Below are 12,154 nucleotides of genomic sequence, written 5' to 3'. Positions count from 1 at the left end.
GTTTCTCATTTGATTGGTACCACTCACTTCATTTAGTAACCAGTTCATGCTTTGCTTTAACTAGCTGTTAACTGTTTTAACTAAAATTCCTTACCCAGGTAAAAAGTGATTAAAGGCCATTAATTAAAATATTCCATGAAGGTTAGAAAGTGCAATTTAATAAAAAATTCGGATCTGAAAACTAATTAAGGCTGTTCTGATTTATACTTCAGTATTGCTGGAGGAAACAGATTTTATTGTAGAGTAAGTTGGAATTGCTTTATGGTGCCCTTGTTATGGGAGTAGTGTCCCTAAAAATCCTTTTCCTCGGTTATAAGGTGTGTTCAATGGTACCTGACATGATGAGTACACTTGGCATTTAGCAGTCTTATCTGGTATGTCAAAGCAGTCCTCTGGGGTTACCCCCTTTGGAATATCTTGCATAATTTTGGGTCTCATAAACATAGTTTGAGATTTCTGTGGCAGATTTAATTACCCTGGTGAATCTAATCCCAATTCCCCCAGGCAGCCTGGCAGAGCAGGGTGGTGGTTCTGCAGCTTGGCCTGCCGCTGGGGGTGCAAGCAGCTCTTTGCCTGTGAAGCAAGGTGATACACTCAGGTTTGGGGATGGGGGTTCAAGGTCCTTATTAAGATCAAACAGGGAAATACTGATTTTTCTAGGTAATCATAGGTGGGAATAGGAGCATCTGCTTGTCTGTGTCAAAATAGGTGTATTTTCTCAAAATAGCCTTGATTCTTTTAATTTTGGGGGGGTTTACCTTATCCTTCAGTTCATGCTTTGATGTGGTAATGTTTTCATCTGTCATGTATTTATTTATTTATTTATTTATTTTTGTCACAGGGATGGTTTAATGTGTCTTTTGCTGGTATGGGGGAAGTAGGAATGTAATAGTGGCAACTACAAACAGATTATTTACTAGATTATACGAAGAAAGCAAAAAGACTTCTTTCTGTTTTTCCCCTCTTTTCCCTCCTATTCCCAGCTTGAATATTTTGACCTGCTATTAATTGCTGACTTACTCAAAATGGCATTATACTGTTGGCTTTGCTGTGTTTTTTCTGGCTGCTGTCTGAAAATGAGCATTTATGGGACTTGCTTTAACATAAAGATTGACTAACTACTTTTTTTATTGATACTACTGCTGCACTGAGGAATAATATCTGTTTTTCTGTGAAGGCCTAAAAAAGCGTTCTATTTTAAAATATATGTATTTAAATTTGTATGCTACTTAGTTACCAAAGTAGCCAAACAACTAAAAAAATGTTTTTAGAGTGTGAAGGAGAAATAGAGGCCGTAATTTTTTAAAAAATGCTTTTGGCCGTGCTTGTTCATTAAGATCAGACTGCCCCAACGTTTTCTTTGTGTGTCTTTCCACACTTGGCTCTCAGGTGGGATGTGATTTTCGCGGTATGTGCAGGAGGATGAGCTGCTGGCACGCCTGTGCTGTGCTGAAGTGTGGCTGGGCAGGCAGCAGGATGAGATTCCCGGGGGAGCTGGCGGTGGCCTGGGAGCCGGGTGTGTGTGACGGGCGGCGCTGCTCTCTCTGTCCTCCGTTCCCCGCAGCAGCGAGCTCGGCTCTGCAGCAGCGCTGCCGCTGCCCTGGCTTTGCTTTGGCACCTCCTCCCCCCGGTTTGTTCAGCCACTTCCTGGGGACCTGTTTACACTGCTTAGAAGTTTTCGTGACCTCCCTGGCTGCTTTTCCATCGCTGCGCTGACAATACAGGCCGATAAAAACCCTGCGTTTTTGTAACATCCGCGTTTCTCCGAGTGGAATTGTGATTGCATAATCCGAATGGCGAGCTGAAGCCAGCGTGCTTGAGTGTAGGGGAGGGGAATTCCAGGCACATGAAGCTGATCACGTTGTTCTCTGACGTTCTTCAGCTTTAGGAATGTGTTGGGCACTTCAGGGGCCTTCTTATTCTGTGAAAAGTTGTGCACCTACCCGTGGTTTATATTCTTACTCAGGTGTTGTTTAGTGTGTCTAAATTAGGTAAGATTTTCCACTGTAAATGGGAATGGTTCACTGTAACTATCTGTGAAATTTCTTTTATGAGACTGAGCAATGCTTTTATTTAGCACAAGGAGGACGGAACTACATGTACAGGTATGCATGAGCACAAATAGTAGATCACAAACTATCACTAAATGATTTGTCTTCTTACTAAAAATCTTTCTGATTTTGGCTGATAGATAGAGGAAGTAACTGGGTTTTTTCCATAGCTGCAAGTGAGGGTTATACGTTTCTTTCTTTAAATGTTCTTTGGAATCTTATTTGAGTGTGATTTGCGTAAGGCTACAACTTGATATTGTTGAGACTTTTCTTGATTGTTAAAGAGGACTTTGAAATTTTTATATGTCTAGTAATATTTAGCTTACCAGGAGACTTATTTCCTTGTGAATTCTCTTGCTTTGTTATAAATGTAATTGGAATTTCCTTAATCTTTTCTTAACTTTTACTTTAGTCATGTGTATGTTAGCTCATTTTAAAATAAAACATTTTAAATAGTATAATTGAAAACCTTTTCCCCTTCTGTCTGATTGGGCTAGAACGCTGTTTTTCTAGAATATGCAGTAAAGATGTCTTACAAATCAATGTAACATATTGTTAAATAGAATCATTTTTTTTGTAACAGTTAAGAGCTTAGAGCAAATTCAGTGCACGTATGAACTTCTTTAATGGGGTAGAGGGAAGGAGAGAAAGAAAAGCTTTGAAATTAAGTTTGAAAACAAATGGGAGTATTCTTTAAAACCCGGACAGTAAAACTAGCTGGCTTCTAAGTGTAGAACCATGTCTCTAGTTTTCAAAGCCTGTAGTGTTCCTTTTTGCTGCATTCTTTGTTTAGAATGGGGCTTTCATCTGCTCAGAGGTTAAAAAAATGCTCTTGCAACATTTACTTCCTTTTTCGGTCACCTGTCTTCTACTACAGTTCTTCACCTGGAATTGGCTGGCCCTCTTAAACGTGGAGCAGATGCTTTTCCCAAATGCAAATATGCTTTAAACATTCCCCACCCAAACAAAAAACCCCACAGTCAACAACCATGCACATTTAACTCTGCCTTTAATTTCTAAGAACCTATTCCTAGATTATAAGATAGTGTTAGGAGTCTCACTGCACTTCTGGGTATGTTAGGGCCTGGCCTGTCTTTTCAGTACTTTTGATTCCTCTTGAATGTAAACATACAGTAGGATCAGATAATAATAAAGCTTGTGTGTACACTTGGAGGAACTGCCTTTTTAAATACACAAATGATTTGTCAGAAGCTGGAAACCTGATCACTTGTGTTGGTATATGTGTACTTAGTAGTAAGGAACTTACATTACCTGTCAGGGATTTTTACATGCTGCTGGTAAACATGACTAATGTGCCTTGGAGGAGAACTGAATTCTTTCAGGCTTCTTTGTTTCTGGCAGCAAAGTGTTTTTTCAATGCCAGAGTGTTTAATTCTGCACATATGCACATACCCTGCAGTCTTGACTAATGTTCTGTGATGAGGAAGACTTGTGATTTTTACCTTGAGATGCTGCTTATTGTATAGGCTGGTTTATGACTGAGTTTGTGGGCCAGGAGGAAAGAGTGCACATGGCTCTCTAATGTTGTGATTTGATCCATTCATCTTGGTGGAAAATCCTTGGTTCCAGGCTCAATTTTAACAACTGAGTGTTTTGTGGGGTGGATTTTGAATGTAGCGTGCATGCATATTCCTTGCTGTGGAGCCTGCAGCCTAGGTGAAAGCTGTAACTGCTAGGCTGAGTGAAAGTTTCTCCGTCTCTTGCTTTGTCTCACTGTTCCCCTGAAGAATTATTTACTCATGAGAAGGAGCTGTCAGTCTTCCCTCAGCATTTAAAAGTTATCTGTAAAGAAGGTGTTTTAATGGTAGGAGGTACATGCATTAAACTTGAGATGTTCACATCTTGAATGAATAGGGATTTTGTGGAGAACTCCTCCGCTGAGTTATTCAGCCTTTGAAGCCATTTATGCCTGCGTCCAGAGGGAGTTCCAGAGCTGTGAATTCCAGCAGTGGGCAGAGCCTTTTTGCAGCTCTAGCCTGTAAGTGCAGAGGAGGGACCACATCCAACGCGTTTGTCTCCTTGATGTTTCTCATAGGTTAATAACTTGAGTGATGCCCTACTTGGAATACCAGCTTTCATGGGTTACTCCCAGACACCTGATGCCTGTTGAATATTGCATATGGGAGGTTTTATGTGTTCAATTCAGAGCTGTTTTGACAAATCACCTTACAAATTTTGCATAGAGTGATGATTTTGGGATATCTTCTACTTGGCTGCAGTTAAAATGATTTAAAGGACTAAGGTGTATGGGCTAGTAGGTTCAGTTCTGATCTATGCTGGTAAAATTCTTTTCGTAAATTACTTTATCTCTTGTTCTCATCTGTAAAATGGAAATGGGCTTCCTGAGACATGCTCTGAATCCTGTGACTGAAAATCTTTGCCTTTGAAATGCTATTACTAAAAGGATCTGTATAAATTTGGTTAAATACTTGTACAGAATTTCGTATCGTCACCAGGATTTTTGCTTGCAAATTTCTCCCACCTTTACTTCCAGATTCTTGGAAAAGGTACCTTTCAGTCTTATTCCTTAGGCCTGATGTGTCACAGCAGAAGGGTCGTGTTTTACAAAGAAAGGGTTTCTCATTTTATTGTGTGGATTGTTGCTGCTTTTTTCTTTGTATGTTGCTAGTGGTGACTGCCCAGCTCTCTTTTGCTGCAATTGTCAGGTTCTGTAAGGAGCAAAATGGGAGGCCTGCTACTAAATTGTAATTAAACAGGACACTGAGAGATTTTTAAGGCAAAATTTAAGGTAAAGGTATTGGAAAGGAAAAGCAGTCCGTTTCTTGTAGCAGTATTTCTGTGGGTTTTTTTGGATAAGCACACGTGTGTCACATGATACAGCATGCAGTGCTTATGTAGCATAGGTTTGTGTTTGTCACCAAGTGCTCGTGTTTGTGGCATGATTTCCTCAGTTCAGTGTCAGTGTACCACTGACACCACAAGTATGTAAATATTGTTCCTTCTTCCCGAGTGCAGCAACAATGGGGTGTTTTTATTCAGTTTAGCTCGTTTCAGTACAGCTGGCCCATTGTGTGAACATGAAGTGAACTGACCAGAGGTGAGTTAGTCTGGAGATGTTTCTGTGCAGGTCACTGTGGTATCGAGGTGTAAAACTGGGCCAGTAACACAGGAGTGCTGCTACAGCTCCGTGTGAGAGCTAAGCCCAGGCTGTCTGGTAAAGGCTGTGGAGACTATTTGGAATACTTTAGTGACCCTAATCTTGTTTTTATTCAATGTGCTTTTAACAGAAGGACCAAAATATTGTAATGTGCTGATATTTGGTGACCTTTTCTGTAGTGTAGCCATGAAGGGCTATTTTAAACCCTGGCTGTGAGCACAGTTCTGTAGCAGCTCTGGCCCGGGGTCACTCGTGCTGTGTCGATGGCATGGCTGTGCTGCTGCCAGATCTCTGGCGGCCACTGCATCTTGCAGGTTTCTGAACTTGGCTGCTGTACAAAAACTGCTTCCTGTTTGTCTCTTCCTCTTCCTGCTGCTTTTTTCTATCGCCAGTTTCTCAGCTCTGCAGTGTGCTGTTTAAACAAACCCATTTGATCCACAAATCGGGTGGATACTTTTGCATAGCTGTAACTTTCCTTCAGTGGCAATCTGCATCTTTGTGTAAAAAATGCAGTTGTGCATCACATGAGCAGTTGTGCTTCACATGAGTGCACTTCGAGTCAGTTTTCAGTAAGAAAAAAAAGTCAAGCACGAGAAGTACATATTTGCATGATCATGAGGGTAGGATGGGGTGGGGACCCTGTGGTGAGAACACCAAGCTGATTAGTCCTATCTTGCTCATTCTGCTTGGCATAACTCAGTGAACCTTATCTGGGTGATTTGCAAAAAGTGGAAGCTGCGTGGGCGTCTCTGAATGTTCCCAAAGTTAGGGATGAGTCTTTGCTCTCCTGGGGATGGATTGATGTTTCTCTTCATTCAGAGAGGGCCTTGCAGACTGTGTAACACGTCAGTAATCAGGTTTTACTTAGAGTTCTTTTACAGAATGATTTCTCTTCCTATTACATGATGAAAAATTGTGTTTCTAAGCTCCTCAATTAAGATGATATTGATATAAGGTGGCAAACGGCCTCAGATAAGATTGTGGCATTGCAGCTTTGCTTTCCCTTTTCTTTTGACACGTTAGTGTCGTCTTTGCCTGACCACTTGAATCTATTCTAAAAATACAGCAAATTGAAGCAGTTGGTAGCTGTTTCAGTAGCCAAACTTTATTCAAGCTGAGAAAACAGCCAGTGTTCCTTGGTATACCACTAAATAAGACAGGTTTTTTTTTTAATACGGTTAAGATGTTTGACCTTAATTTTAATCCAAAGTAAGGGATGCTAATGTGATGCTCCCCTCTCTTTTTTTTAACTAGTGCTAAAAGAAAAACAAGCCAACCCCCCAAATCCCAATTGGAAAACTGATTAGGGAGCGAATACATCTGTACCTATACAAATGGGTTTGAAAGTCATTCCTCATGATTGTCCTGAAAGTCCAGAACACCCAAGTCTGTTCTAGGGGTCACCTTCCAGGGCTGTGTAATGTTCTTTGACTTGAAAATGGATTTGCTCTCCCTCTCACTTCTGGTCCACTTTGAAGCTTACTGCATTCATGTCAGTACCCCGTCTGAAAGGAATAATGTGCAGTGTCTTTACCCATGAAGCTGAACTGCTGATCTCTAGTTTAGGTTACAAGTAGTTCTGGACAGTGACTGTGATTTTGCTGTGTATTCCATAGTGCCTGTCTTGATAGAGTCCTGGCTAATGCCTGAAACTTCCAGTCTAATTTATAAAGTAGCAAGATAATAACTGCTTCAGGATCTGAACTGAGGAATGGCTGGAGAGCCAGGCTTTAATGCAGACAGCTGCCAAGCCAACCTCAGAAAAATCCAGCGTGTGATCTCCAGCAATGTGTTAAAAAAATCGGTTGTGTAATTCTCTGAGAACAGAGCAATTGGAGGTCACAGATGTAACACTGGATTCTGTGTTTAATCTTAGTGGGAGTCACTTCCATGTGGTGTGAGTTCTTTGTGGGTGGAGATGTTTATCTTCTGCACAAACTACACATTTCTGATGTGATGCAATTGGAGCAAAGTTCTTCCTAAAAGTTAAAGGCAACAAATGAGCCATCTATTCCTATTTCCTGATATGAAAGATGGAAAATTTTAGTGTATGTGATTTTTTTTTTTTTTTTTTTGGCATTGTGTAGAGGTTGGACTTGTTTGCTGGCTTTGTGCATAACATTTAAACCTGCAGAGTGAGCACTCCTTCAGTATAATTTAACACTTGACAAACAAGCAGTGCAGGTATTTAAAGTACCTGAATGTGAAATTGTAATTGTCTGGTAGTGGTGGAAAGAAGGAGTAGTAGTTTCCATCATAATGCTTTGACCTACTGGTTAAGAAGCAGTTCCATGCATAGATGATGAGAACATAGTGAAAACAGACATGTTGTTTCACAGTGGGAGATTTCTGTTTGGATTTTAGTGCTAGGGAGGCCTTTTCATGTGCCTGGCATGGAAAGTGTAGGGTAGTGCTTTCTTCACACAGCACTTAAACACAGATTAAATGCATGAATGGTTTTGGCTTCTTTTTCTTTCCTTCTGGTTAATGTTTTACATTGCAGTTTGTAAATTCAAGCAAATAATATTGTATTTGGGTAGACCAGTGACTCCTTTAGCCCGTTTTTAATTGTTAATGACTGTTTAAGATCTTCCCTTTCTCTTCTGTTTGCCAGTGTTAAATTTCGGGGGTTTTGGTAACATTTTGGTCAAATTAGACAAACTTCTTCCGCGTTACTGAATTGAAATGTAAACCAAAGTAGCTCTACCTGGCTGCCCTGTCTATTGCAAGATATTCATCACAGCTGTGGGAAGAAGTAGCTTTAGAAATAGAAAAATTGGGTTTTGCTGAACCAGTGCCAAATAACTGAGACGTGAGAAAATCTGTTTCTCAAGTAAATGAAGGAAGCAGTTCTAGAGTCTTGACTAAAGAGTTTGAAGAAGTTACTTCATAATATATTTTTTGAGACTGTGCCTTTTTCCCCCCCGTAACACAGCAATATTCTGATTTTAAACATGGCTTGGATTTAGCTTTTGAATTGAAATACTATTTGTAATAATAAATTCAAATGCAAAAAACAATTGTTTAAAAATCACTGTACTCTTTTTTTCCACCCAATTTAAATCAAAAAGGTAAAATCTGGTAGTGGAAAAATATATTAGCTCTTCTAAATAGCTAAGCTTGTCAGTCTTCTGCTGAATCAAAATTGACCCCTTTTTAATGAACATTTAAATTTGATAAAGAAACTGCTTTTGGCTTGGTTTTCTCTGATAGTCTTGGATCTTTACAGTTTGCTGTGTACCATGGTTTGTAGCTTGGTGAACTGTATTTAGTTTACTGCACGTCCTGAATTAGCCTGCTCGGATGATCCTACCCTGGAGCAGCTCCTGTCCTGCTTCAGTTCTTGTTTTAAGGTGTGACTCCAGAAGGGGAGGCTGTTCTCAAGCTTTCCCACAATAAATAACAATAGAAGTCATTTACGTGTACAGCCGGGCCAGTCCTCTTCTCTTTGTCTTTCTACCCCCTGGCCTCACAGACCCCCATGTTCCCAATGCCTTTTCTTTCCTCTGTGACTCTCCTCACTGGCTGCTCCAAGCAGCAGAAATTTATGGTGTGTAAAATTTATGGCTCTGGTATCATACCTTTTTGTATTTTGGGCATAATAGAGGTCGTATTTTATTTTTGTTTTCTGCCCTTGTAGCAGTGCCCTTAGCATTTTATTTTAATTTTCTCATCATATTAGTTGGATATTTGAAAGTGTAATATTATTTTTGTAAATTCTGTGTTAATTTTATTTCATTCAAATCTAAGTGTTGCATTTCATAGCATCCCTGCTGCTGGATTGGAGTTAGAGTTGCAATATCCCATTTCTATGGCTCTATCCTGGGATGGTGTTTCATCTTTTTTTAGTGTTTGCCACTTTTTTTTGTTTAGGCCTTTTCACTTAAAACATCCATGTTTTAAATTTTCTAGACTTAAAATCTGACAGCGAAAAATTTAGATAACATCTGATGTCTTTGAGTAGATTGTGAAGCACAGCACTGGTGTTATATTTTAACTTTTCAGCTGCTCCTGCAGGACTGAGGGTGAGGTCATTATGGGTAAGTTCTTTACCAGCACTGCAGCATAGGAATACACATTGTATAAGTGGTGCATGGTGCATTATCATGCATTGCACATTAATTTATTCTGTGTGCTTCTTACCAGATTGCCAGGCTTTCTTGCAATCCCTTCTTTAAAATGGTTTCTTGTAAGTTTTTTGAAACAGAAGTGCTGTAGCTTTTTATCCTGAGTTCACTGGACTGTTTTTAAAAGCCAAAAGAAAGAATTGGAAGGTTTACCAGTGTTTTTGTCCTTCTGACATTTTTGTAATGTATTTTAAAATCAAGTAGACTTCATTCTTTTGACACCTTTTTTTAAAATCTCTTATAGTGTGCCGGTCAAATAAAAGTCCCTGGGTCTGCCTGACGTGTTCGAGTGTCCATTGTGGAAGGTGGGTACAATGTCAGTGTGCAAATCTTTTAATCACCTTTATTTTTCTCCTTTGCTGCTTGGCTCTGAGGCAGTTCATTCAAAATTTCCCTGAAATAAACATTTCGTTTTCTCATTTAGCATTGTGTGTTTATGCTTAACAAGGTTCTTTGCTACCTTATGAGAGTCCAGAGATTATACTCAAGATATGGAGGTTTTATTTCATTGGGTTTTTAAAGTAAAGTGGACAGCAGATGGGACTGCTCAGTTCAAAAACTGTGTGGGGAACTGATAATTTAGTAGGTTATCATAAAGTTCCATTCCATAGAAGATGTTTCTTTTGTGATAAGACAAGTACAATAAAAATTGTGGCAAAGCCACAAGTTGGCACAGCTTATTTTGAGAGAAACAGCAACTATTCATCTGAGCCTGAAAATAGCTTAAATGTACTGCAGTGTAGTTTCAGACCTAAAGTTATTGCCACAGCATGTAAGAAGTAGCTGCCATCAGAATTCCTTCAGGCTTCACCTTGATGTCTGTATTAGCTGAAGTACACCAAATAAATTTTTGAGCAATTATGCAGTCAATGCTGTTATTTATATGTCAGGATAATTGTAGAAAATGTGCTGCTACATAAATGTTTGAGATGCACATATTAGTGGAATAGTTAGTGTTGACATTTAGGCAGTATCTGAGATGTGAATGTGTTTGTGTCTGTTGGGTAACATCTGTGCTGCTGTGCTGGTATTCTGGGAAGGCATCATTAAGCTTAGTGACTTTGTCTTTTAAAGTGGATTGAATGAACTCCAGGTTTTGTTTGTTTGATCTGGGTACCACGAAGTGCCACGGTTTTAATAATGTCTTACTCAGAGTTTTTGACACCACCCCTTTTTTCTCTCAATTTATTTATTTAATATATTTATACTTGGTGAGAGCTAAGAGAGGGGGAGATACTTCATGATATGCAATGGTGTGCAATAAACAATTGGAATATTTTAATTGTTACTAATCTTAAAAAAAAATTACTACTGTCCACAAATGGCCTTTATGTGTAGTTGGTAGACATTGAGTCAGTTATTTATGCAGTTTGTTTTGTCTTTCCAAACTGTTCCCATCCTTAGAATGGAAAATAATTGAATGAGAAGATAAAATACACCTTAGGGCTTTTGCATTTATAATGACACTTTTTTTTTAAATTGAAGGTTCTTAATTTCCTGTATCTCAAATTTTGAGCATGAAAATGCTCATTGTGTCAGCAAAAGAGTGGCAGGATTTTAGATTTCTTATTCCATTATGTAACCACAAGCTCCAGCGCCCTTCAAGTTCATGAACTCAATGACTGTAACATTAAATCATGCTGCAGAATGGGAAAGCTGAAAAATGGGAGTCAGCAGTCTGTCAAAGGGATCCCAGACATAAGTGCTGGGGGAAAAAAAGTAGAGCTGTAAGAAGAGTGTATGGGAAAGCAGTACAGAGAACTAACTGCACTACAGGTATGGAAAAAGGGAATTTTCTCTGTTGTGGAAGTGCATTAGTCTGTTAAGAGCACACATCCTGGGGTTTGGTGAAGGAGGTGAAGGGGCTAGTTTGGACCACAGGAGAGAGTAAAGGGGGAAAATGTTGGAAAATTTAGCCAGTGTTTTCACACAAGTGAATTGTCCTTTTTAATGCTGGTGTAAATATTGGATGCCTTTTTTATTCCTATTTTTAAATGAATATTGATCAGCTGTTTAAAAGTATAAACTTATTTCTTTTACATTTGTTTTAGATATGTGAATGGCCATGCAAAAAAGCATTACGAAGATGCACAGATTCCTATGACCAATCATAAGAAAACAGAAAAGCAGGAGAAAGTTCAGCATACTGTGTGTATGGATTGCAGTAGTTACAGTACATACTGGTAAGGGTTTAAACACTATAATTTGACAACTTTTTGTATACTATAAGATGAAAACATCAGACTCTTGTGAAGCATTATGTTACACACATTGTTACTTGTGCAGTATGGCAGTGCAAGAGTTGAGCAGTGTAAAGCTCAGGGAAATCCCTGTTATGGTCTTGTAAAATTACTGGGTATGTGGCTCCTCTAATCGGTATTTTGTTCAAATAATTGGGTGTCTTTTGGATAGTTCATCAGGGAAAAAAAAAAAAAAGTGTTTGTTGAAGTTTGGGTATCCAGTTTTATGAGGAATGCTTCTATAACAAATATTTTTTATCCCCTGCACGTAAAACCCCAGTTATGTGATTTCACCTGAAGAAATGTTGTTTGGAGCAACCCAAAAACTGCTCAGATGGTGGTGCAAGCAGCTGTAGGCATTTATGCATAGAAGAAGGGTTTGAGTTGCTTTGTGATTGTCATGGTTTAACCATGACAGTGATGTAGGGGAATTTTGCTTTTATTTGCATTTGATTTTAATGGCCAGCATTTTTATCTGTGTGAATACATGAGAAGTCAAGTTTTCTAAGGGATACTTATGCACAGGTTACCAGCATGGCAACAGCTGTGGGAAGCTAGTTTCACTTTCCCTATTAATACTGAGTATTACACTGAGTA

The 12,154-nt window shown here is 39.1% G+C and overlaps 1 protein-coding gene across 5 annotated transcripts in view; it reads left to right on the top strand.

The window, feature by feature from the left end:
* Nucleotides 1-12,154, top strand: part of USP3 (ubiquitin specific peptidase 3) — a 74,177-nt gene that overhangs the window by 42,229 nt on the left and 19,794 nt on the right. For 3 of the 5 annotated variants that reach the window (XM_088172382.1, XM_014879132.2, XM_014879136.2), the window contains exons 2-3: nt 9,562-9,622; nt 11,369-11,500. In XM_088172382.1, the coding sequence (XP_088028508.1) occupies nt 11,418-11,500 (83 nt within the window). In that variant the 5' untranslated portion in view covers nt 9,562-9,622; nt 11,369-11,417. Of the gene's footprint in view, nt 1-1,672; nt 2,106-9,561; nt 9,623-11,368; nt 11,501-12,154 lie in introns of those variants that run through there. The other 2 variants (XM_014879135.2, XM_088172381.1) reach the window with 2 other exon arrangements.

This window comes from Sturnus vulgaris, chromosome 13, assembly GCF_052056855.1.
Source record: "Sturnus vulgaris isolate bStuVul1 chromosome 13, bStuVul1.hap1, whole genome shotgun sequence".
Lineage (NCBI taxonomy): Eukaryota > Metazoa > Chordata > Aves > Passeriformes > Sturnidae > Sturnus > Sturnus vulgaris.
Note: the sequence above shows the minus strand (reverse complement) of the source record. Positions and strands in the feature narration are given on the sequence as shown.